Genomic DNA, 25,362 nt, shown 5'->3' with positions numbered 1-25,362 from the left:
GTAATTCATGGGTTCATTATAGAACAGAGGTGCCTGACAGCTGAGCCGTGCCAAGGGGAGAATTTATTTGCAGCATCACGCAGACAGAAAATGGCAGCTCAGATGAGAAGCTGGAGTAGAAACTCGAAACCTTGTGGTAATACGCAGAGTTTATGCTAATCAGACTGCCCCAGATCCAGCGATGTTTAATGATTGCTGTAATATAAATGAGATGTTCGGACATGTGCACATTTTCAATCTTATTTAAATTAAGACTTCATCCTTGCTCTATAAAATAACACAGTTTATAACCAGGCATTAAGGTTGATTCTCTCACCTCCCTGTCCAATGTACAGATTTGCTGAAATTTCAGAATTGTTTAGGCAGGAGAGTTAAAGCTTGAAACAAGAATTCTGTCCATGGCAGCTTTGAGGAAGGATATAATTTAGTGTTTATAGCGATCCATGAGAAGTTCAATCATGAGTTAATTAAACAGTAGGCAGTCATTAAGTATTATTTATTCTTTCGAGAAGCTTGCCAGTAAAGCACTTATATATATTAAATTATAGAAAGTAATAAGCAGGGAATGATTTGTCAGGCTGAGTGAGAGGAGCAGGTTTAACTTGGGCAATTACGCAGAAATGTGTTTTTCTTCTTGTGGCCTGACCCTTCCTTCCTACTAATCACAGAAGAGGTCAGGGGCTGTCACAGGACACTCGAGGCTGTGTAGTCCCCAGCACCGTGTGCACCTTGAACCTGCAAGTGTTTAAGAATCTTTCGTAATAGCCGGCACCTGAACTATTACTCCCCATGATGGTACCGCTGGACAGTTTACAGCCGTTTGGCCTTTCAGAGTATCTTGTCACATGGCGTCTCATTTATTGCTTTTCATGGTCCTTTGACACAGTGAGGGGCTGATGTTGTTAGTCCCACTTGACAGAGATGAGAACATCAACTCAGCCAGTTTGTGATGAAGCCTTAAGGCATCTGCCTCCCTGTTCAGACTTGATGCCGTGCTCACACTCATGAGGCTGCAGAGGCCTTGACTGTGGGAGCAGTTGTGCAGGCGGGCTGCTGAGCACCTGGAATCTTTGAGTTGTTCAGAGCATTTTATGCAGCAGCCAGCTGTGTCCAGTTACAGAGGGTGCCGTGTCCCTGGTGTTGTCATTCGGTGTTACCATTCAGTTTGTTAAGCAGAGCCAAACTAGGGGTTTGCTACTGGAAGCTGCTATTGTTTTTAGCACCATCACATGCCCGGTCCACTCTGCTAGTGTTCTTGGGCCATCTTAGCCATCTTTGGTGGCACTTATGTGACATTTAGAGTTGCTCAGGAGCTCTTGTTGAATGAATGGAAGGACAACAGAGAATGTGATGACAGCAGCCTCCCTGTGGGGCTGGGGTGTCCCTTGGGTCTCAGGGCAGCAGAAGGCATGGCCAAAGAGAGTAGACAGCTGGCTGGGGAAGAGCCACCTGGACTCTGACAGTGAACAAACCAGAATTGAAGGGAAGAGCCCAAGCTGAGCAATCTGTGGAGCAAATTCTGGGAACCGGCTGACAGACTGCTGGGAAACAGCAAAACAAAGAGAATTCCACGATGGGGTGACTTAGAGGCTAGTGCATTGGTGAAAAATCACCATTTTGTTACCAGGTCTCCCAGATACTGACCTGTGGTTTAGGGGAAGATGACTTTTATCACTACTTGTGCTTAAGTGAAGACCTGCAGTTCAGTGATGTGGAAGCGGCAGATTTACAAGCACATGCTTCCCTGATCATCGGATTAAAACACACACACATATACATATAGACATGTGCACACGCACACCCTGTTTTTGTGGAATGACTTCCTGTTCTACTGGCTGGCGGGTCACGGTGACAGTGTCAAATCTAGGTTCTTCTCTCTACGGGAGCTTGTGGAGATTAGAAGCTGACTGGATAAGAATGCTCTGTCCTGGTGCCTACTTTTTGCACTGGTGTTGATCCAGTAGCTCCAAGATGGTACATTTCTCTGTACATTAAAATTGCTTTAATCCCATATTTTCCCGGTATGTCTTGGCTGCAAATGGCCAGAAAGGTCTCCTTACCTTGCTTTAATTGCTCTTCTGAGACTACAGAGTGAAGCTGTTTGAGTGTCTTCATTGTGGTTTCTTTGAGCAGTCTTCTCTAGGGTAATGATAGAAAATCTTATTCACAGTGAAGAACCTTTTACCTTAGCCATATTGGGCACTGACTTTCCCATACTGATGTACCTGTGAGGTTGTGATCAGGTTTTTCAAATTTGGAGCCCACCTATTTTTCACAGGTTGAGATTGTTGCAGTTCTTCAGAGCTTGACACAGTATTAGAGGGGAATATTTTCAATGACAATCTTTAAAGATTTGAGATAGCCAGTATTTTGGTAAACTTACAAACTCTTAATTTACATGAGGAATACAGTTGAAGTAACTAGTTAAGCTCTAGCTCAAGCATTATTTTGGCTCCAGTCTGAAGAAAAACAAATCTTCATAATCCTCCAGAAAACAAACCCTTTTTAAGAAGTGCTTTTTTGTGCCTGATACACTATATTAAGCAAAGAAGGTGGAACCCAGCCTTTTAGGACCCTAGGGTATAGATGTGACTTTAGGTGAACATGTCACATGAGAACAGTTCTTTAATCTGCTTCTCAACCCAGCATTTCTGACGCCTATTTCCTGTGCTTCTCCTGGCTCTGTCTGTCCCTATCACCCAGGAGAGCGTCTGGCACCTTTTAGCACTCAGTACATGTTTGCAGAAGGAGTGAAGGATGTCCTGAACTTCCAGTAATTTTCCCAAAGTGCTTGATAGATATTCAAAGAAACAGTGTGGGCTGAAACAACTGTTAATATGTTAAAAAGTCCATCTTTAGTAAATATAACTGAAGTGTTTCTTTAAAAATGTAATGCTCTCAGAACTTCCTCAGACCCAATTGCTATAAAGTGGGAATAACTGTTTGCAACGTTAAGAAGGGGCTTGTTGAGAGAAGGGTCCCTTTGGGCTTTCTGGGAAGAGGGCATGCCAGAACAGAACCTTGTACTGGCCTTCATGAATTCTTGATGACAGCACAGTCACTCCCGACTCCATGTGTTCAATCAGTATTTGTCACTGTTGTTAAATAGTGCCACACTTTCACTTTTCAGGTGTGTTTTTGGCAGAGATGGAGGAGGTGGACACTCTGGATATTTACTGGGTTCATGGAGTGGAAAGGTCAGGAATAGGACTATTTTTAGAAGACAGGCGGACAATGGATCCCATGAGCAGAGGCAATTACCTGTTATTCAGCTTACCACATATATCACAACAGCTTTGTCAGGGGAAAGTGTGATCTGAACAGAGGAATCACAGATGCGAGGATGTGTTTGAGGGAAAATTGTCTACTAAAGCAGCTCATGAGAAATTTGACTGGGGACGCCATGCAAGCAGGAGCACCCTCCTTGAAAAACCAAACAACCCTGAGTGCAGCAAGTCCCTCAGAACATTTCTTCCAGCTCATTTAAAGCTCTTCTTGGTTCACCAAAAGGCAGGAATGTCATAGGGATTAATGACTTCATTCACTTGTTCACTTTTGGAATGGGCCCTGTGTTCTTATGAGTAATTTCCTGTTATCAGCCATGTAAGATTTAATTTTTTTTCTGTGTACTGTACTGGAGTTTTAATCAAATTTCATTAATTATTAACATGAATAATTATGTGAAACATAAGTGGTTTTGTTTATAGTTTAACAATTTTTTTTCTCTCTCTGGAAAAGCTACTCTCTAATCTAGAAAATTAATGAAAATTGGATAGAGACTACTTCCTTCATTTTTTTCTCCTTCCTTCTAAAAATAAATAGCTAACACTCATTTAGCATACTATGTGCCAGGTACTGATAAGCAATTTTACATGTAGTTTCTAATGTTATCCTTACAATAGCCCTGAAAGGCAGATGCTATTATTTTATGCATTTTTTAAAAATGACAAAATTGAGGCCCAAAGAGGATAAGTAACTTGTCCATGGCCACACACCTAGTAAGTGGTAGAGCTAGAATTCCACTCCAGATAATCTGGCTCCAAAGTCCATAGTTTTTCATCACTTTCTGTATAATTACCCCATGTACTGTAATTACCTCTTATAAAATATTGTTAAATTGCCATGAGCTTTTTATTAAGAATTCATGATTTGATCAACTTGATTTCAGAGTATCACTAACATATTGTTGTTCAGTCGCTAAGTCATGTCTGACTTTTTGTGACCCCATAAAATGCAGCATGCCAGGCTTCCTTTTCCTTCACTATCTCCTGGAGTTTGCTCAAACTCATATCCATTGAGTTAGTGATGCTATCTAACTATCTCATCCTCTGCTGCCCCCTTCTCCTCCTGCCTTCAGTCTTTCCCAGCATCAGAGTCTTTTCCAATGAGTTGGCTCTTCACATCAGGTGACCAGAGTATTGGAGCTTCAGCCTCAGTCCTTCCAGTGAATGAATATTCAAGGTTGATTTCCTTTAGGATCGACTGGTTTGGTAAAAAAATTAAATAGCCATGCAGTTTTTCCCTTTATTCAGTTCTGATCCTTGCTGTTAAGCTCTCATTATAGATCCTAATTATATTATAGAACTTGGCAAATATCTGCTTGTTCTGGATCTTAGGCAAAGTATGAAAATCTAACTATTTTTTATTTTATATACTTCTGAAAGGAGGCCAATTAAACAGTTTTCAAACATTTGCAAATTCTAATATTTTAGTATAGTATTTCATTTATTTAGTATAATATTTATAGTATTCTATTTTTTAAATCTTCTAACAATGAATGTCATAAGTTAAGTCGCTCAGTCGTGTCTGACTCTTTGCGACCGAGTGGACTGTAGCCCACCAGGCTTCTCCATCCATGGGATTCTCAAGGCAAGAATACTGGAATGGGTTGCCATTTCCTTCTCCAGAGGATCTTCCTGACCCAGGGACTGAACCCAGGTCTCCCGCATTAGAGGCAGACGCTTTAACCTCTGAGCCACCAGACCTACCACAATGAATGTCATAAAAATACATAAGTTCATATCTAGCATCCATATTTTTTGTGTACACTCACCTTATCCACATCCAATCCACCAAATCTTATCCACCACCAAAAAAAGATTCAGCATTAATCATTGAAGTAGGTGTTTTTGGTTTTTTTAAGGTAGTTGTCTTAGTAATTAATTTCTAGTATGGATATCTCTGGAATAGTCTGGACTGAGAGTAAATTGGGATCCTCTAAAATGTGAGACTAACTTGGGAAATTTTGATTTTTAATAACTTTTTGTTTTGCTGAATGAGCAATGAAAATGGATATTTAACTTCCAATAGCAGTCAAATAGTTATAGGAGAGATTTGCTATATCCAAAATTTTTATTTATTTGTTCATCTATTCATCCATCCAAACAAATAAACAAACTGACTTACTAGTAAAATTCACACCTTATTTGTACTGAGGATTTGCAAATACTGGTGAATTTTTCAAATAAGGGATTGAAGCACTTGTAGAAAGATCAGCATGTCCCCTGTGGGCGGCCATTATGTTCACTGCTGTGTCCCCAGGGTTTGGGGTGTGGCCTGCACCATAATAGGTACTCAGCTAACATCAGATTGAATGAACCTGAACACACTGAGGTGGAGATTTGGATTGAGTCTATCGAGGGACAGTAGTTGAAGGCCTTTATTTATTAACTCAACAAGTATATCTCTGTGTATCCCCTTTTGCTATGGATGGTGTTAGTTCCTGGAGGTATAGGTCTCAGCCAGAGAATGCTCCTATCAGAGTAGACTTTGGAAAGAAAGGGCAGTTCCCGGTGAGAAATCTGGAGTTACAGCCACACTTTTGGGAAGGTCGATATGAGCAGGAGGATCATTCTCTCTGCTCCTTCTCTTCATTGTCCTGGTGGTCCAGTGGTTAAGAATCTGCCTGCCAATACAGGGGACATGAGTTCCATTCCTGGTCCAGGAAGATTCCACATGCTGCAGAGCAGCTAAGCCAGTGAGCCACAACTGTTGAGCCTGTGCTCCCCAACAAGGGGCTTCCCTTGTGGCTCAGCTGGTAAAGAATCCACCTGCAATACAGCAGACCTGGGTTTGATCCCTGGGTTGGGAGGATATACCGGCCTGGAGAATTCCATGGAGTGTATAGTCCAGGAGGTCGCAAAGAGTTGGATATGACTGAGCAACTTTCACTTTCATTTTCCGCAAGAGTAACCACTGCTCGCCACAACTAGAGAAGAGCCTGCACATAGCAATGAAGACCCAGCATAGCCAAAAATAAATAAATCTTAAAAAAATTTTTTTCAACAGTTTTGACCAGAGAGAAAGTCCAGTCCTGAAAGGACCATGTAGATAAACTAGCATCTTCATTTATGTGCTGAGAAGTTAGTATATTGTTACATAATTAGATTTAAAGTTTTTATATTTAGATACTTGAAATTTTTTTTAGTGAAATTATAGGTGAAAGACTTAAGACGTGCTAATGGGAAAGAACATAATCTGTCACGTCTTTAGACCACTTTGAGGGAAATGGGACAAGAGCAGGGGTCACGTAGGCTGGGTTTGAGTCTTGGCTCTACCGCCTACTGGCTTAGTATGGGTGAGTACCTTTACTTGACCTTTCCATGCCTCAGTCTCCTCATCCATAAAATGGGTGATGAGGGTTCCTACTCTGTAAGATTAACTGAAAGAATACTTTCCTCATAGGATTAAGAAAGATAATGAGTGTGTGGAAGGTGCTTTAGGAACAGCCTAGGCTAAATGTTCCATAAATGTTACTGTTGGTCTTCATCTTGTTCCTGTCATTGCCAGAATGTTCTCTCCCCTGCTTGTGTCCTTCTCCCAGAACAGCTGGATCTGGGGGGTGGTTGGATATAAGCCAGTTATAACACTGGCTAAAGTGACTCTGAGTCTCGTGTACCTGTCTCATGACTCTTCTGTTAGAGTAAATGAAGGATCCCCTTTTTATTGATTTGCTTCCAGTTCTGTTTTTTGGTGCAATGAACAAACTAAAATTGTCATTATTGTTTTAGCTCCATGAAAGTGGCTATGATGCTGGCAAAGCTCTGCAGCGGCTGGTGAAGAAGCCTGTGCCCAAGCTGATCGAGAAGAGCTGGACTGAGGACGAAGTGGTGAGCAGGCGGGAGTCGGCCTCGGGTCTGCTCTGGGGCATGAGGGGCGGCTGGGCCTGCTGCTCACCACATCCCCAGGATCTGGTCATGGCTGCAGACTGCCTATGGCATCTGTTAGTCAGGATAAAGAGCCTTTGAACCTCATAATTGTATGGAGAGACTTGAGCTTAGTCAGCATTTGTTTCATAGAAAATGGGAAAGATTTCCCCAGGTGTCATGGAAAGAGAGAGGAAATTAATAGTTGCTCTTTAAAAAAATTAGGTTGGGTTGGTTGGTTGGTTTGGGTGCAGGCTACCTTTTGATACCTCCTTCTGTTAAGATTCGTGGCTTCCCTGGTGGCTCAGAGGTTAAAGCCTCTGCCTGCAATGCGGGAGACCTGGGTTCGATCCTTGGGTCGGGAAGATCCTCTGGAGAAGGAAATGGCAACCCACTCCAGTATTCTTGCCTGGAGAATCCCATGGACAGAGGAGCCTGGTAGGCTACAGTCCACGGGGTCGCAAAGAGTCGCACACGACTGAGCGACTTCACCTCACCTTCTTTTAAGATTCAGTCATTTTAGAACCAGCTGATACTCTTTAGATTAGGGCCGCACCTTGCTTTTGTTGTGAAGTCTGGTAGGGTCTCTAACGTGCAGAAGAACAGTAGTCAAGAGCTGGAAACATAGACTTTAAATCAATACCGGATCTTTCATATTCATTCTGTTACTGCTGCTACTGCTAAGTCACTTCAGTCGTGTCCGACTCTGTGCGACCCCATAGACGGCTCTGCCGTCCCTGGGATTCTCCAGGCAAGAACACTGGAGTGGGTTGCTATTTCTTTCTTCAGTGCATGAAAGTGAAAAGTGAAAGTGAAGTCGCTCAGTCATGTCCGACAGTGGGAAGATAGAAATGTACCCAGAAGTATATGTTTTCAAACTCATGGGTTTTATCCCAGCAGAAAGAGTTCTAATAAAGCTCTCCATCCCCCACCTTGTGACTTTGGGGAGAAGAATTGCTACACAAGGCAGGGAGATTTCTTGTGCTTTTGCAAATACAGTCTTCAGTATGAGCATCACCACTTGACATTTGCCCTTGAGGCTGACTGAGTTTAAGATGAGGGCTGGCACTGATACACATATTGATTGATTGTGAGTTCCTTGCCTGTATTTAAAAATAGCCTAAGGGAGAGTGTTTAGAAATTGTGTGGCTTTCCTGGTCCCACTCGTTCATGTTTTCAGCAGTATGTATCAAGTGCTTGCTATGTGCCAGGTGCTGTGTTAGGCACCATCAAGGGGAACACAGGGGCCCCCCTCGAGATGGGGGAGACCACCTGTAAATCAATGTGTGCTGAGGAAAGCAGGGGGCAGGGGGCGAGGGGAACCGGGTGGGGCCTGGCTTCTGTGAGGAGGCAAGCCTTGGATATTGAGGGCCCTAAGGTGAAAGCGCACCTGGCGTGTTGGAGGAAAGGCAGGAATATTAGGGGAGAGCGGCAGGAGAGGCGGGAGACGGGGAGGGTCCCCAGAGCACAGGTCGGGTGGCCTGTGGACCTGTGTTTGGAATCTTGCTGTTTGCTCTGCATGAGTGGCTTCTGAGCACAGGGACTCCATCTGCCAGTGGCTCTCTGGCTGCTGCTTCAAGCAAGAGTGGCTTCGGGGCTGTGTGAGAGCCCAGGCCTGGGTGACTGAGCGGCACAGCAGCGGTGGTGGGGAGAAGTGGTGAGATCCTGGGTGTGTGCCCAGGGAGGTTGTCCGTGGGATGCTGTGGATGAGGGCAGCAGGGGTTAAGAAGAGCAAGGGAAAAATCAGGAGGCAGTAAGGAGGGCCTGAGATGGCGAGATGGTCCTTGAAGCCTCTGTAAGAGAGCGGCAGCCTTCTCAGCGGTCCCTCAGTTCATCAGAGTGTTGGTGAAGCCGATGTCGCAGCTTTGAAATAGAGAATGTGAAACTTGACCCGATTAGTAAAGAGATGCAGACAGCTCAAACTTTTGTCTTTGAGACAGTGGGCAAAGTAAAAATGTTAAATCAACTGTGTTGAAAAGTCACATATTAAAAAACTAAAAATAGAGTTGCCATATGATCCAGCCATCCCATTTCTGGCATATATCCAGAGAAAACTCTAACTTGAAAAGATCCATGCACCACTGTTCACAATAGTCAACACATAGAAGCAACCTAAATGCCCATAGATGAGTGGGTAAAGAAGATGTGGTGTGTGTATGTATATATACATACATACATTAAGGCTGAGTAATATTTCATTATATATATATATAATATAATGAAATATATAATGAATATATATGATATATATAATGAATATATATATAATATATATAATGAAATATTACTCAGCCTTAAGAAAGAACGAAATAATGCTGTTTGCAGCAACATGGATGGGCCTAGGGATTATCATACTAAGGGAGGTAAGTCAGAGAAAGACAAATATACGATATCACTTATAGATGGAGTCTAATATGACACAGGTGAGCTTATTTATGAAATAGAAACAGATTCATAGATACAGAAAGCAAACTTATAGTTACCAAAGGGGGAACTTGGCACAGGGGAGGGATAAATTAGGTATTTGGAATTAATAGACATAAACTACTATGTATAAAAAAGATGAACAACAAGGTCCTATATATTGAATATAGTTCCCTGTGCTGTACAGAGAACTTATATTCAGCATCCTGTGATAAACCATGAGTATGGTGTGAAAGTGATTTGGTATGTGATAAATCGTAACGAGTATGAAAAAGTATTTATGTTTATATTACTGAATCACTGCTGTACAGAAATTAACACAACATTTTAAATCAAGTATACTTCAATTTTTTTTTTTAAGTCATGGATATTGTTTCCCATTGTAGACCTGTTTATGTGAGAAGAAGTAAGAGATTTGATGGGTAAAAAACATTAAATTCTACACAAAGCCTTTGTGGAAGACAGACATAAGGAGATGAAAAGGCTGGAACAGTCGTGGACAGTGGCCCATCCTAGGGCCTGTCAGCATGGATGTGCCCTGACTGACAGCTGCTTCCCAGACTCAGGCTCCTCACTTGGTCTGGTCTCTCCTCTCCTTCCACCTTCATGTGCCCACCCTCACCCCGCCATTGTCCCTCCCTTTTCACTCCTGCCTCCCCAGCTCCTTTCTCTCTCCCCCTCCATTCACCCCTCCATTGACCTTTCTTTCCCTGTGGACCTTTCATGTGCCTGCTGAGAAGAGCTGGCTTCCTTCCCCGACAGCATTTGCTTATATCAGACGCAGTGTGGGCAGTGTCCCCTCTGCTGCCTCTTGGGGACTTGGAGCAATGGTAGGATGAAGGAGGGTCGGGAACCTGACACAGGGGGAAAAGCCCAGCTTGATTCTTAAAAGTGAAGCAGGACTCCAGAGTGCCACTCACTCCCAGCCTTTTCGTCTCTAACCACATACATCCTTGTCAGTCTGTTTGTTTTAGGGTAAGTTTTAAGAAATGTTTCGGCAGTCATCCAGCCCTTGCAGAGCCCAGGGATCAAATGGTTCCCTGACTCATAGGAAGTTAAGTTCACTTTCTAAAACCTCAGCAGGGAATGAGGAGGGTGACTGAGTAATTGTTAGGCTGAGGGGAGCCTCACCTGAACTGTCCAGACCACCTCTCTGAATTGGTTTATGTGGCAGTGGGGCACATAAACCAGCACTGCTCTTAACCTGGAGCCTGGTTTTGGCTGTGAGTGAATACCTGCTCCGTGCGTGCTACCCCTCCTGCTGGAATTCCCACATTTTCTCACCCCAGGAATCAGAAGATTTAAGCAAAATAAATGGGCCCCAACTCAAATAAATACATGAACCTGCCTCTTTTGTCCCTCTTAATGTTCTGTATACTTGGATGCTCTAGTTATGTTTAAATTTCATTGGCTCCAGTATATCAGTTTGACCAGCTGCCCAGCATCTGACCTGACTCTAGCATCGATGCACTTGCTTTTCATTGCACAGACATGAATGGAGCACCATGTGAGAGGGCCTGAGGTTCAGCGTCCAGGCACTCCCCTGCTGAACTAGGTCTGCCTCCTTTATTGGCTGCTCCTGAAGCCTCTGTGCTGCCATCACCAGCTTTGTTCCTCACAGTCTTTATTTCTAAGTGGATTGTCCTTCTAGTTTGTAGACTTATGAAGAGTGAGGACTTTCTGATGGTGAGAGTAATGTCTCTGCCTTTGAGGCCCTTGAGTATTGACAACTCTTTATTTAAGATGATTGGTTTTAAACTTCACTCTAACTGACATTGTCCTCAATCCAGCATTTAATGGTTAATAATTATGCATCAGCCCCAGGGAGAAAAACTTTTATGTGAATCCAGTGATGCATATAAAGTAAACCTTAAAAGTTTACTTTTGAGAAAAGTTCCCAAATTATGGTTAACATTATCACCAGACCTCTTCTTCTGAGGTCTTTTAGATAACCATTAATTCTGGAGATCTTAGGCCTCAGAATTAAACAACAGGAGGCCTTTCATTTCACGCTTCCTCTCAGTAATTCCTTAAACACTCGGTGTGTTGTTACAGATACGGTATTTCTTATTGAAGTTGCCTTAGGGCTGAGATACTTTAAATTCTGTTGAACTGAAGCCAGATTTGTGCCAATTTCTGTCAAATTCTAAGCCAGATAATGACCCAAGAACTCTGTTTTAGAGGAGAGACTGTTGGAAACACCTTGGTAGCTAGCTCATGGGGAAGTCTTTCAGGCTAAATAAACCAGGTCAGATCAGAGGAGCATTTTTGCTTTAATTCGTGAAGCTTATTGAACCCCTGACATGGGCTAGGATGGAGCTCACGACAGTGACTGGCTGCTGCCTTGGAGAGTGATGTTGCTGGTTAACCAGTTTCACTTACAGCATGCTAAAAATATTGTTCCTTTTCAGGAAACCATCCAAATCAGTAGAACTCAGGAAGAGAAAGAGGAGGAAAGTACAGATCAGAACTTAAAAAAAACAACAACCCTAGATTATTAGGTTTTTAATTAAACATGATGAACACATTTAAATATAACACAAAAGCCCCAGGGCTGAACTGCGCCTAATCGAAACAGATTAAGCCACCCTTCCATGCTCGGGTAGTTATTAATTCTGTTTGTTTATGCATGCAAGCTGAAGGGAGCATTTGCACCCTTGTGTTGTTGGTTATTGCACTGGGATTCCATTGCTTGCTTGGTGCTGTGCTCTTAATTAGCATTCAGCTGTTGATTATGGAAATACTGGGGGTGCTAATTGAATTCTTTTCAAAATTCAGGGCCTGCATTTTCCTTGTGGAGTTTGGCCTGCCTTGCAAAGTTGTAAGATTGGGTGCCTTACTGAGCTGTGAGTTTCACCCTTTGCTTCCCATCCTCTTTGCTGTGTTTCAGGAATTACTTTCATGTTGAAATAGCTTTAGGCATAATTCCAGGTGTTACATAAGGGAGAGGTTGTGTTGCTTTGGATGTCCCTGCAGAGTGCTTCCATTTCATCTTGGGTAACTGTAACTTTTGGAGGTTTCCCTGGTGGCTCAGATGGTGAAGAATCTGCCTGCAATGCGGGAGACCTGAGTTGAATTCTGGGTGGGATCCCCTGGAGAAGGGAATAGCAACCCACTCCAGTATTTTGCCTGGAGAATTCCATGGACAGAGGAGCCTGGTGGGCTATAGTCAATGGGGTTGCGATCAGTCGGACACAACTGTGTGACCAATGCTTTCACTTTCACCTGTAACTTTTATCTTGAAATATGTGTGCGTGCTCAGTCCCTCAATCGTGTCTGACTCTTTGCAGCCCCATGGACTGTAGCCTGCCAGGCTCCTTTGTCCATAGAATTCTCCAGGCAAGAATACTGGAGTGGGTTGCCATTTCCTACTCCAGGGGATCTTCCCGACCCAGGGGTGGAACCAGTGTCTCTTGCTTTTCCTGAACTGGCAGGCAGATTGTTTACCACTAGTACCACCTAGAAAGCCCCATCTTGAAATATGGTTCCCTTTAAATATTTCATATCAACTTTGATGTAATACATTGAGGTGAACAACCTAGATACAGATAACCTCTGAAATTTTTTATCCAAAAAGAGTTAATCCGTGGGGACAATAAACCTTAATTGGTCATGTACATGGATTTACAGATTCATAAATTTTAAAACATCTGAACCATCTTTCAGTTTAAAACTCCATTTATCATAAACATAAATAGAAGTCTTTCTTTTGAAGTTGACATGACATGGGAGACTAATTCTCAGAATATCTGTAATCCAATGAACCCGGGCCACTGGTCAAGGAATTACTCAGATGGAGTACACAAAGCCCTTGCCACAGTGTCTTTCTTTAGCAGCACCTTCCAAGGCCTTTGTTATGGCCTTTTTGGAATGTTTGCTCAATAAAACATTGTTTTCATTGTTCACTATTTTCCAGCCAGGCATCTGGATGTGCCAGAAGACAGAGCTGCTTAGTGGGGCAAAAATACAATGAATTTTATTTACTGTTTGTGTGGCAGCTGTAGAATATGGAACTCACAGCAGAACCGAAGTTAAGGCCCTACAGCAGCAGAGGTGGTTGAGGTGAAAGCCAGGTTTGGGGCCGGCGGCGCGCCCAGAGCCCAAGATTACCTACCTGAAGATGTAAGCTTTAGGATGTCTGTAATCTTCGTGTTCAGTTTTAAATGTATATAACATTCAATATAGGAGAAGGCTTAATTGAATTATATTTATTTTAGGAATGGCCCAGTTTCCAGAGTTGTGGAACATTATGTCTTTCAAGAAATGTTGATGAACCTGTAGGTCATCCAGTATGAATCCATTCATTTTCTTTTTCTTTTTTAAATTTTATGTGGATCTTTCTCTCTTGTGAGAGCATTACTATAAAAACATTAAAGGGAGGTTGAAACCTCATCGCTGTCTCACATTTTCCTTGTTTCATTCTCTCTTCAAAGCACTTTGTTTCATGTACCTACATCATTTTATGTCATTGTAAACTTATATAAATTGAATCGTAACATTAAAATTCTTACTTTCTAAAGAAATCTTAATCTGAAAATTTTTACGGTTTGCTTAGAACCCAACATATAGATATGCTGTATTTAGTGCAACTCATAATAGGTACTCAGTAACTTTTAAATTGGATGAAAATAGTTTTTTCTCCCTACTGATTACCCTTCCTCTCATTTTAAACTAAATTGGTAACTATTTCTTATGAACAGCTTAATTCTTAGATATGAGAGTAGAAAAAAGAAAAGGAAGAATTATAATGTATGCTGCCATGCATTGTACGTATAAGTAATATACATGTGGCTCATGTTACATATTCTTATTGTGGTCCATAGTAAGAATCAGGCCTTACTATTAAAAAAGGGAGATGTAAATTTGGGTAAAATTTGCCTAATGTTTCAGATATTAGTGAAAGTAAACTATTTTTTCTCTAATTGACTCCCATCAGCCTTTGAATCAAACTCTTGTTTAAAGAAGTCAGTAGTGTGGATAGAGTGGAGTTTATTGTCAAGTCCTTTTGGAAATGAGACACCAAATTAAAAATCAATTATATGTGTAGAAAAGTTGGTGTAAGGCAATCAATTTTGTCACTTAGTTTGCAGAAAGATTCTACTGTGTAACAAACTGTGAAGAGAACTGTACTTTAGAGTCCTTTAGTAAATGAAATAAGCCAAGCATTGGAAGGGGAGAGATATTTTAAAAATTCATTTCAGTGTTTCATATCAGTAGAAGTTGCCTCTGGGTTAAATCTACAAATTCAGCTGTGACCTTGCCTTTCACATACATGGCTTTATTGGCTTCCTCTTTATGCTGTGCTCAAAGTTAGTATGCCTGTTTCTTTCTTTTTAAACAAAAACTTTTTTTTTTCATTTTCTTTAACAAGTATGTTTTCAAGTTCCTTATCCCAAGCCCTAATTTTAGTGTTTTGTTTTTTTTTAATAAAGCAAACGATGCATTGTGCTATTCTCTTGGGCTGTGTGTGTGTGTGTGTGTTTTCATGTTCATGCATGTGTACGTGCTTGGGCCTTGGGGCAATGTAGGATAGAACAGAGACCTGGGAAGTAACCCCACATGGAATACAAGCATAGCGTAAATTAGTTCTTACTGCCCAGGCTAACCTTTTAAAATCAAAGAGTAATTTCTATGGGACATTTTTCATTTTTGCTTGAAGTGGGGGAGTGTTGGGGAGAATCTTCAGCCTGAAAGATTAATAAATATGAGAGCAGTGGGTTATTGAAACCATGTTTCCATCTCATTTTCAAGGACGTAAAAAAAAAAATGAAGATAGCATGCACTTTCAGCCACTCTCCATCATCTTTCTCTGTTCATTTTAAAAATGAGAGCAAGGCATGAGGGGACTTGAGAGATTGCATTTGTTCTCCGATAGACAAAGTGGTTACTTTATAAATGAAGAGGCTGGAAAAACCCTTTCCTTCTGCAGTTTCTTAGCAACAGAACTGAAGTCAATTTTCGTTGTGTATGCATGGAACACTTTGTGTACAGTGACATTGGAGCCTTACATTTTCACAGGTGAAACACACCTCATTAGCCTGGTAGCTAGAATTCAGGATTAGGGAAGGAAACAGGAGGCTTTAAAAAAAAAAAAAAAAAGATTGCAGTGGGGGAGACCCTGCATTGAGAGGAAGTAACTCATGAAAGAGGAGAGTGAAACAGTTGGCTTAAAGCTCAACATTGAGAAAACTAAGATCACAGCATCCAGCCCCATAACTTCATGGCAAATAGATGGGGAAACAGTGGCTGACTGTATTTTTCTGGGCTCCAAAATCACTGCAGATGGTGATTGCAACCATGAAATTAAAAGACGCTTCCTCCTTGGAAGGAAAGTTATGACCAACCTAGACAGCATATTAAAAAGCAGAGACATCACTTTGTCAACAAAGGTTCGTCTAGTCGAGGCTGTGGTTTTCCAGTGGCCATGTGTGGATGTGAGAGTTGGACTATAAAGAAAGCTGAGCACCGGAGAATTGATGCTTTTGAACTGTGGTGTTGGAGAAGACTCTTGAGAGTCCCTGGGACTGCAAGGAGATCCAACCAGTCCATCTCTAAAGGAGATCAGTCCTGGGTGTTCATTGGAAGGACTGATGTTGAAGCTGAAACTCTAATACTTTGGCCACCTGATATAATGAGCTGACTCATTTGAAAAGGCCCTGATGCTGGGAAAGATTGAGGGCAGGAGGAGGAGGGGATGATCACCGACACAATGGACATGGGTTTGGGTGGACTCTGGGAGTTGGTGATGAACAGGGAGGCCTGGCATGCTGCTGTTCATGGGGTCACAAAGAGTTGAACACGACTGAGCAACTCATGAAGGCTGTCTCCTCTTGGCCCACTTGTGTCTTAAATCTAGTCTTTTTGAGGTAGAAGTAGTAATGGCCTTGGTGGCCCCCAGTTGCTGTGTTCACTGAGGTGCCAGCCTGGTTTTTTTTATTCCCCAATAGTGTTGTGTGCCTATTCTTCTCCTGATAATCCTGCATACTGCCAAGTGATAACTTATAATTATGTTTCAGCACTTGCTTTAGGACATTTTTCCAAAGTTATGTTTATATGGGTAAATTCTAGTGCATTATCCACACCTGTATGACAGAGCACTGAGGTGTTAGGAAGCAGACTGTGTTTGGTGGTCAGAAAGAAGAAAGACAGTTTCTGCAGTCAGATCTCACCTTAGTGTTCAGGCCCAGGTCTGTGTCTCCAGCTTTGGACTTGTTGAGTTTGGCGTTGGGGCTTGGCAGAGAGAAGAGATGGCAAGTGAGCCTGAAGATGGGATGAGTCCTTCTTGCTGTTCACCAGGATACTCGTTAAGTTTTCATTTTAGATTACTGGTCAGAAGTCATTCATTTATTTCATTAATGTCCATGGAGAACCAGCACAATGCCAGGCACCACTGTGTGTGTTGGTGATAACAGCAGGGAACAGAACAAACAAACCCCCTGTCCTCATGGAGCTGACATTCTAGTGGGGAAGACAGATTGAAACAAGACCTTAAGTGACGTACCTAGTGTGTTCGCCAGGTGCTAGAGTCTTGTATCCCCAGAATGTAGCCCAGGGCCTGGAGCAAAGTTGGTCATCAGAAAACATTGTTTGACTGGGTTGAATAGTAGAGGATGCTCCCCACCCCCAAGTCCCCAGATCCTCAGACCACTTCAGTGGAGCTGGCCCCTGACACTGAATGCAGTCAGGGAGGACTTCTCAGTCATCCAGCGTGAGGCCAGAGCATCTTCACACTCCAGCAGTGTTACGTGGACACTTCCCTGCTCTTTTCTCCTTGGTAGCTTCCCTTGGAAGGAGCAGCCAACTCCTTCCAGTTGTCTGTTGTTTTATTTTCTTGTTGTTCAGTCACCAAGTCGTGTCCAACTTTTGGTGACCCCATGGACTGCAGCACTCCAGGCTTCTTTGTCCCTCACCATCTCCCAGAGTTTGCCTAAGTTCATTTCCATTGAATCAGTGATGCCATCTAACCATCTCATCCTCTGTTGCCGCCTTCTCCTTCTGCCTTCAATCTTTCCCAGCATCAGGGTCTTTTCCAGTGAGTCAGCTGGTTCAAATCAGGCAGCCAAAGTATTGGAGCTTCAGCTTCAGCATCAGTCCTTCCAGTGAGTATTCAGGGTTGATTTCCTTTAGGATTGACTGATTTGATCTCCTTGCTTTCCAAGGGACTCTCAAGAATCTTCTCCAGCACCACAGTTTGAAAGCATCAGTTCTTCAGTGCTTTGCCTTCTTTATCATCCAGCTCTCACATCTATACATGACTACTGTACATAGGTTTGACTATACGGACCTCTGTCGGCAAAGTGATGTCTTTGCTTTTTAACACACTCTTTAGGTTTGTCATAGCTTTCCTACCAAGAAGCAATTGTTTTCTAATTTTATAGACTCTGATTTTAAGAGCCTGTTCCTTGCATCACTTAATACTTACTGACACGTGTGGTTGCAACATTCTGCTGTGAGCGAGTGACAGAGGGAGAGAAGGGCACTGCCCAGTATTCATCTAACCACTTGGACTAACCCACCTGCCCTCAGAACTCTGTGTCTTGGGCAGTCTTGTTTTATAATCACAAAGATGTGAGATATGGGTAAAATAGTTTTCCTCTCAGGATTCCTCTAAACCTCAGGTGTGCTCCCACTATTTCAGTACTTTAGGAGTGTTTTTTTCCCCTTGCTAGAGAGCTAGACTCCATGTAATTGATCCCAGCAGTAGGAAACAGAACTGTCAAGTTGATACACCACAGAACCCATGAGGAGGAGGAGGCAGAGAAAGATGCAAGTGAGAAAGAACCGCTGAGTCAGAGAATCCTGCTAAATGACTGAAATTACATCATGTGGCCTGAGGGCTGAAAGCCTACCAACATTGCATTCAATATTTAAAATCTGTGCCTAGAGCCTGTTTTGTTTTTTTACCATGTCATTCTGGATCATTTTATTAAATGGTCAGAAATTACGACCCTGCAGAACTAGGAAGATCTCCGACGTACAAACAGGAGGAGGATACCTTGGACACGGAGAGTTACTGCTGCTTTGCTGTGTTGTCCCATGTGCTCCCAGGGCACCGTGAGCATGACCGAGACAGACCCTGGATGCTGGGGGAGGTGGAAGCTCAGGGTGGCCGTTCCCCCTCCTCTCTGGACACTCACTATGAGTGGAGGTGGGGGCACAGGCAGGAGGAGGCCTGGTGGTTTTGGAGAAGATGCTGGCCCAAGAGCAGAAGGCCCAGGTGACAGTCCTCAGACTGGTGACCACAAGGACGTTGGGTCTCCACTTGGGTCTTAGTTTTCTTATCTGAGAAATAGGAGGAGGAACTTTGTGATGGCTGACAGGTTTGTGTAACCGGAAACTGGATCTGATGCCAGTCTCGGGCTACTGCCCACTTCCAGCCTTTTACTTCCAGGAAAACATGGGCAGATATTTTTTCTAAATCATCTCTGGTTAAGAAATATGAAAAGGTGGACACCTGCGTACTCACGCGTCTTCTTAGTACTAAGGGTTCTAGGTTTCCCCTTGCAGCTAATTTGTAGGTTTTGATTATGCATTTATTTTTTTCCTAATCTTTCCCATCAGCAATAATAAAGGAGAACCTTCTAGACTACAGAGATGCACAGTAATGAGTATTATGTGCTCTGCTAGAGTGGGAGGAAAGTCTGATCTGTGTTCAGTGGCTCTGCTTCACATTGCTTCAGTCTCCCTCCTCCTCTAAACAGCCCCGAGTCTTCTCTGGGAGCCTCTGGTGTTGGAGTCTGTGGAGGTGTCACATTTACTAGTAAGCTGCTTTCCAAACAGGCACTATTAGCGTAAATTAGCCATTTTCTTTTTCTGTCCGGGCCTCTCAATTTTCGGGTAACAGAGCTAAAGAGTTTCGGTTATCTATTTTTGAAAAGAAAATTTTAGAAAATGAATTTGACTATGGTCTTTAGTAAGGGAACCAATTGACCTGGACCCCAGACCCATATGACATTTACCTACAAGTCAAAAAGCTTTGCTTGTGGAAAGCCCTGGGCTCTGTGCTCCCCTGTGTCCCCAGCAGAACACCATCTGGGCCCCTTGATGGCATCAGACGAAGCTGTTCAGACTCCTGAAGCTGCTTAAGGAATGGGGTGGACTCTGCGTACTTGGTACCTTCCTTCCAGTGCTTGGAAATGACGTTCTCCAGTCTTTAGCAGTAATAAAAGTTAGAAGATACTTTCAGATCATCCTCAAGGACAGCCCAGCTTCTTTGTCAGCTTCCCAAGTTTTTGAGCCCAGAGCAGCCTGACCTGAGTGGTTTGTTTTCCTCATTAGAGCTCTGACTTTGTAATCAGCTCACATTTTTCGTTCTTCTCTTGTTCTGTCTCCTCCTCTCAACTTTCTTTAAAACCCCGTGTCAAACATTCCAGGGATCTGTTTTCTTGCTTTTAGGCTAATTTTCAGAGGGATCATTCAGTTGTTAAGCATCGCACTATGTTATCCTAAGCTGGTTTGGAATAATTTTAGGCAGTGGAAGATTCCATTGTTATGAGGACATGCATGTATGGGAGAGGCCCTTTCCTTCTGATGAATTCAAAAGGGTTCTTAGAGCCCCAAATCAAATGTCATCATCATCAGTGTCTGGGTAACCAACTTTAGATATTCCTTAGATAATATTATATAGGGAATAGGAAAGACAAAGGGCTTCTTTTTCACCTTCTATCAAATTGAATTCCGCTGCATTTCCATATCTGCTCTGTGCAAGGCCCTGCTGAGTACTGGTGAGACCCCTTCATCCTCTGTTTACTGTTAAGCAATGTGTTTTGTAGTTAGCTGAGATTTTTAGAAATAAAATTTTTAAATGGTATTGATTTCTTTATCTGACAGGAGGGGAACTTCTTGGGGACTTTAGACAAATAAACGTCATCTGTTCTTTAACTGCTGAGATCTCTGCAGGAGGCACCACTCACCTTGATAATTGCCTGGCAGTGTGGCATCCTTGACTGATCCTGGCCGTGGGTATAAATGGGCACTTGAGTTGGACGTTGTCGCCACAGGCACCAGAGAGGAGACAGCAGGCCCACAGTGAACGCCCGCTTCTAGTGCCTCACATCCTCCTAATACTGTGAGCTGGGTCCATGGAAGACCAAGGGGTGAACCCAATCTGCTCTGTTTTCCAGCAGGGAGATTGGGTGAGGCTCTGAGGAGGAGGCACCTTGAAGTATAGATGGGGTTTCAGCAGGCGGACACCCTAGATCTTAATGGAAGAACAAAGGTTTAAAGAATGTGGGTGGCTGGTCAGTAGCTGGTTGCCCAGTTGAAGGATGCTGTAGGTGGTTGAGGATAAGATGGCTGACTTGAAGCCATCCACTCTTTATGGGAAGAGAAGTTTGTGTTGAATTTAATAGTAATAAGGAATAATTACGTATATTTGAGTGTGGGGAATGGCAGGACTGGGACCGTCACTGAAAATTCATCTGGCAGTGACAGGGACTGGTGGTAGAGAGGGAAGTGGTAGAGAGGGAGTCGTGGTTCTGAGACTTAGCATCACCCGGAGAACTTGAAACGTCCCAGTGCCCAGACTGCGCTCTGAGTCAGAGTCTCTGTCTGAGGTGGGATCCAGGTGCCCATATTCTCAGCCCTGAGAACCACAAGACTGGGTGAAGACTACAGTCCTGGTGAAAGATTTTGAGAGCTCTGAGTTTATAGCAGTGGTGCTCAACCTTGGTTGCACACTGGAACCACACAGGAAAGTTTATCACACAGACACACACACACACAGACACACACACACACACACACGAGACATGGGTCTGCCCCAGAGACTCAGATTTTACTTCCCCCTGGGATATAGCTAGGGTGCTGGGGTTCTGCTCTGCAGCCGAGATTGAGAAAGACTGAGGTGGAGGCCGTGAGAAGCAAGAGCGGGGATTAAAAGAAGCCCGAGGAGCTATAGTAAGACCTTTGTTATGTGCCAGGTGCTGTGCCGAGAACGTGGCATGAGGTGACTCATTTGTGGACATTCTGCACATGGAGAAGCTGGGTCACTGCCAGGAGGGAGAACTTTCCTGAGGTCACAGCACAGTTCATAGAGCCTGCTTTGCCAGCCCAGCCTTGTGGTGCCCGAGTCCAGCTCCTCACCTGCTACACTGCTTGGCCTCTCTGGAGAAGCCCAGCTGATTGGAAATAGGGAGCAAGGAAAAAGTTGAGAGACGCTGTTCAAACATTGTGTTTTGGTGCAAGGGAGGAGGCTGCTGGTACAGCTGATAAAACCCTGCAATCAAGAGTAGTTGCTTCGGGGAGGGGAAGAGAGTTTATGTTGAATTTGAAGTTTTTGTAAAAGATACAGGTGGGTGTCACAGTTAGGTATGGAGGTCTAAAGTTAGAACAACTTTCTCATTTACAGAGGGGGTCATAGTTAAGGAAACTGAACTTGAAGAGGTTAATTAGCTTGCTGAGGATCACAGAGCTAGCAAGTGGCAGGGCCAGGATCTGCTGAGGTTGCCAGGGGAGCCAGTGCAGCAAGAGAAGAGACAGGGAATTTTTATGTTGAGGTGCAGAAGACTGGACAAAGTGATGGAGCCACTTAGTACAGAGTCAGGAAAGGAATAGTTCGAAAGGCAGGAGGAAGATTTGTGTCCTGTTTCATTTGTTGTTAACCATTATGTTTGATTTGGTAGGATATGAGGAATGGTTACGTATTTTTTAATGTGGGCAGTGATAGGGCTGGGGTTGACCTTGACATAAGTTAATTGGAAGATTGGGTAGAAAGTTGGTCCAGGATGCGGAGGCATGTGTAGCAGTGTTGATGGTGTTGCTGGAGTAACTGTTAGTCCAATCCGGATCCAGAACTCAGGGAACCAGGGCAGAAGTGGCAGTGGAGTTGAAGGGCTGGAGGTCACAAGTCAAGGAGAAGAGGCTTTCATGGGATTCACAGTGACTGTGCACTAGTAAAGAAAAGAAATTTTCTGGTTTTATCTCTTAGATGTTTTCACAGATGTCCAGTCATAAGTGGATGGCTAGGTTGGAAGATAGGAGGGGGCACCAGGAATTGTGGCTGCGAGCAGCTCTGGGCAAGGTTTTTCACGTTCCTGAGAGCGCTGTCAGAAGGCAGGGTAGAGAAAGGTCCTTTTAGCTGGGTATCGGCTCGCTAATAGGAAGCGAGAGGCTGGCTTGGTTGGTTGATGTGATGAGGATAAAGGTTGTGGATGATGCTCTGAGACGGGCTTGTCTTTGCTGGAGTTAAGGAACACACGTAGAACCCAGCTGCTGGCCCTGTCACTGGAGCAGGGAGGATGATGCTGTGTGCACCCTGTGTGAAGATGCTGATGAAGGGGGGAATTGGGGGTTAGGGCACTTGGAGGATGGGAGCGGGGGAGAGACAGTAACTCTCTAGGATATAAAGAACCAGTTGGGGGATGCTGGGGTGAGATGTCCCAAGCCAGAGGTAGGGGTTGGGAGGAGAGTAATGGGGAAGAGGTGGGAAGGAAGCGTGTGCTGTGGGTGATGGTGCTGGGGAGACTGAGAGGTAGCCCCCGAGCGCTGGTCTGCTGAGTGATGTGCTTCCTAAGGGGCAGTGCACGTCTCACACTGGCTTCCTCGGCGGTGAGGCTCAGCCGGTGGTAGGTTGAGCTGAGCTGGATTAATACATAGAGCTTGAAGATGGAGGCAGGTAGTGACCAGGCAGGATTCTATGACTAGAAAAATATCTAGAATGTAAGACCACAGGATGGATTGTTGGCTTCAGAATATGTGGCGCTGTTTGTTTCCTTGGTCGCTCAACAAATATTGTTCATTGAACTGTGCACAAGGCCCTAAGTTCTTCAGATAGAAGTTAGCAGTGGACACTGTTCTCACGGCACTTACATTCTGGGCGGGAAACAGAGACAAATAAATGAACGCCAGGAAGGCGATTTGGGTAGATGCTGTGAAGACAGCACACGAGTGGCACCCAGGCTCTGCCTTCTTCAGGGAAGCAGTGCTTCCTGTTCCGAAGCACCTTCTGCTGAGCAAGTCTGGGCAGACCACGCCCATGAGAGCTCAGGTCAGTTCAGGAAGAGCGATAGGTGCTTTTCTAATAATTCATGTTACTTGTTCCCCATCTGGTGATCTTCGGGGTCGTGTCTCAATTGCCCGTAAACTGTTCCTTGTCAGAACTACATAAATACCCTCAGGACTCAGGATCTTTCGTTGAGCTTAGGACAGACTGAGTTTTGGTGAAAGGAGAAGTGGGAACTTTGCTACAAAAGCAAGAGTCAGGTCGTCTGCTTGAAGTTCATGTGTTTGTCACGTGAAGTCCATGTGTTTGTCATGTAGAGATGTGCATATTCTGTTATGGGGGACATAATAGAGTATTTTCACGTGCCAAAAAGATTCTGTAAACCTTTACTCATGACTTTGGATTAGGGGAAAGACTAGACGACAAGGGTCTGGTGCTTGTTGAAACTTCCCCTGGTGATCTTCTGCCCGCTTTGGTTGAATGCTCTCTGTGGCTGGGAGGGGAAATAGGGGAGAGGCTGTGGCTAAACCCAACATACGGCTCCATCCAGCCTCTGGAGTTCCTGTCACATTTCACTGTAGTTTTTTTCTTTGATGGCTCCTTGGTATGATGTATTTTTATCAAACAGACATTAAAAGAAAAAAATGCATGAGGGAGCTTAATAAGTAAAGGATTCATTTCCTCATCATGGAGAACATCTCTTTCATCCTCTTGTTAGACCACAAGAGTTTCTTCCCCTCTGTTCACCATCATGAACAGTGGAAGGTTGGCCCCCCCCCCCCCCCCCCCACACCCTACCATGGTCAAGGCAGTGGGACAGAGGCCATGAAAGCCAACCCCAGGTCTTCAAGCTGTCCTCAGGTTAACCAGGAAAAGAAATCCGCTGCTGGTGGGAGAGATTCTGTCTCAATGCTCACTGTCATTGTGTTCTGTGTGTGTGTGTGTTTTGGCTCACAATTTGAAGAAAACCAAGAAATTCTAGTTTCTCCTCTTTATTTTTTTCCTACCCCTTCCCATCACTTCTACTATTCTCAGATGACTCCCCATCTGTCTAAAGAAAACCACCCACTTGCGACATCATTAAAGTTTGGTGGGAAAAAGCATTAGTGTGGGTAAGCCTGCCTATTTCTGGTTGAGTCTGTACCTGGAACCAGTTTTCATTCTTTGGAGATTCATTGATTTTCTTTTGAAAAATCAAGTATTAACTAAATAATTAGAGCTCTTCTGGCCCTGAAAGGCTTAGGTGCCGATAATAGAATTTGTCATTGAAGAAACAAAATGCCTGACTTGTACGTGCAAAAGACTCTGCCAGATGGCCCCACAAGACCTCCCCACTGCATGGAGAGAAATTCAGTGATGGACGTGGGTGCCTAGAGCCTTGTGCCAGGCGGAACGTGGGAAGTTCTGTCGTGGGGTACACAGAACGATGGAAGAACGAAGGAAGGTGACAGAACATGGGCGTGCAGTGGTGAAAATGTGTTCAGGGTCCCACCAGTGGTCAGTTAAGATGCTCAGAAATCCCAACCTTGTAGTCCAGCCCCAGAGTAGCTTCATGGCAACATTGCCCAGGATCCCTTCATGGCTGGAGATGCAGACGCGGGAGAGGGCAGGGCATGTTCAGGAGCAGCGGGGGCCTGGCTTCCGTTGAGGCAGGGGCCGCTCAGGGACCGCCCCTTCCTTCTCCCTGCATTTCTCATAGACGTTGTTTAACACGGCACTGTGTTCCCCCTGAGCTGAAATGAAACCTCAGAATCCACTTTAATACAACCTTTAACTAAGGTGCTTGTGTCTGGTGGGGTCTGAGGCCCAAATGATAAAACAGAGGTCCCTGAGCACTCTTAATTGAGCACT

At 43.9% G+C, this 25,362-nt stretch overlaps 1 protein-coding gene across 6 annotated transcripts in view; it reads left to right on the top strand.

The window, feature by feature from the left end:
* Positions 1-25,362, top strand: part of RERE (arginine-glutamic acid dipeptide repeats) — a 416,989-nt gene that overhangs the window by 317,058 nt on the left and 74,569 nt on the right. For all 6 annotated transcript variants that reach the window (XM_040263345.1, XM_040263341.1, XM_040263346.1 and 3 more), the window contains one exon: positions 7,011-7,109. In XM_040263345.1, the coding sequence (XP_040119279.1) occupies positions 7,011-7,109 (99 nt within the window). The remainder of the gene's footprint in view (positions 1-7,010; positions 7,110-25,362) is intronic.

This window comes from Oryx dammah, unplaced genomic scaffold (assembly GCF_014754425.2).
Source record: "Oryx dammah isolate SB20612 unplaced genomic scaffold, SCBI_Odam_1.1 HiC_scaffold_21, whole genome shotgun sequence".
Classification (NCBI taxonomy): Eukaryota; Metazoa; Chordata; class Mammalia; order Artiodactyla; family Bovidae; genus Oryx; species Oryx dammah.
The sequence above is the reverse complement of the archived record's forward strand: the minus strand, read 5'-3'. Positions and strand labels throughout refer to the sequence as shown.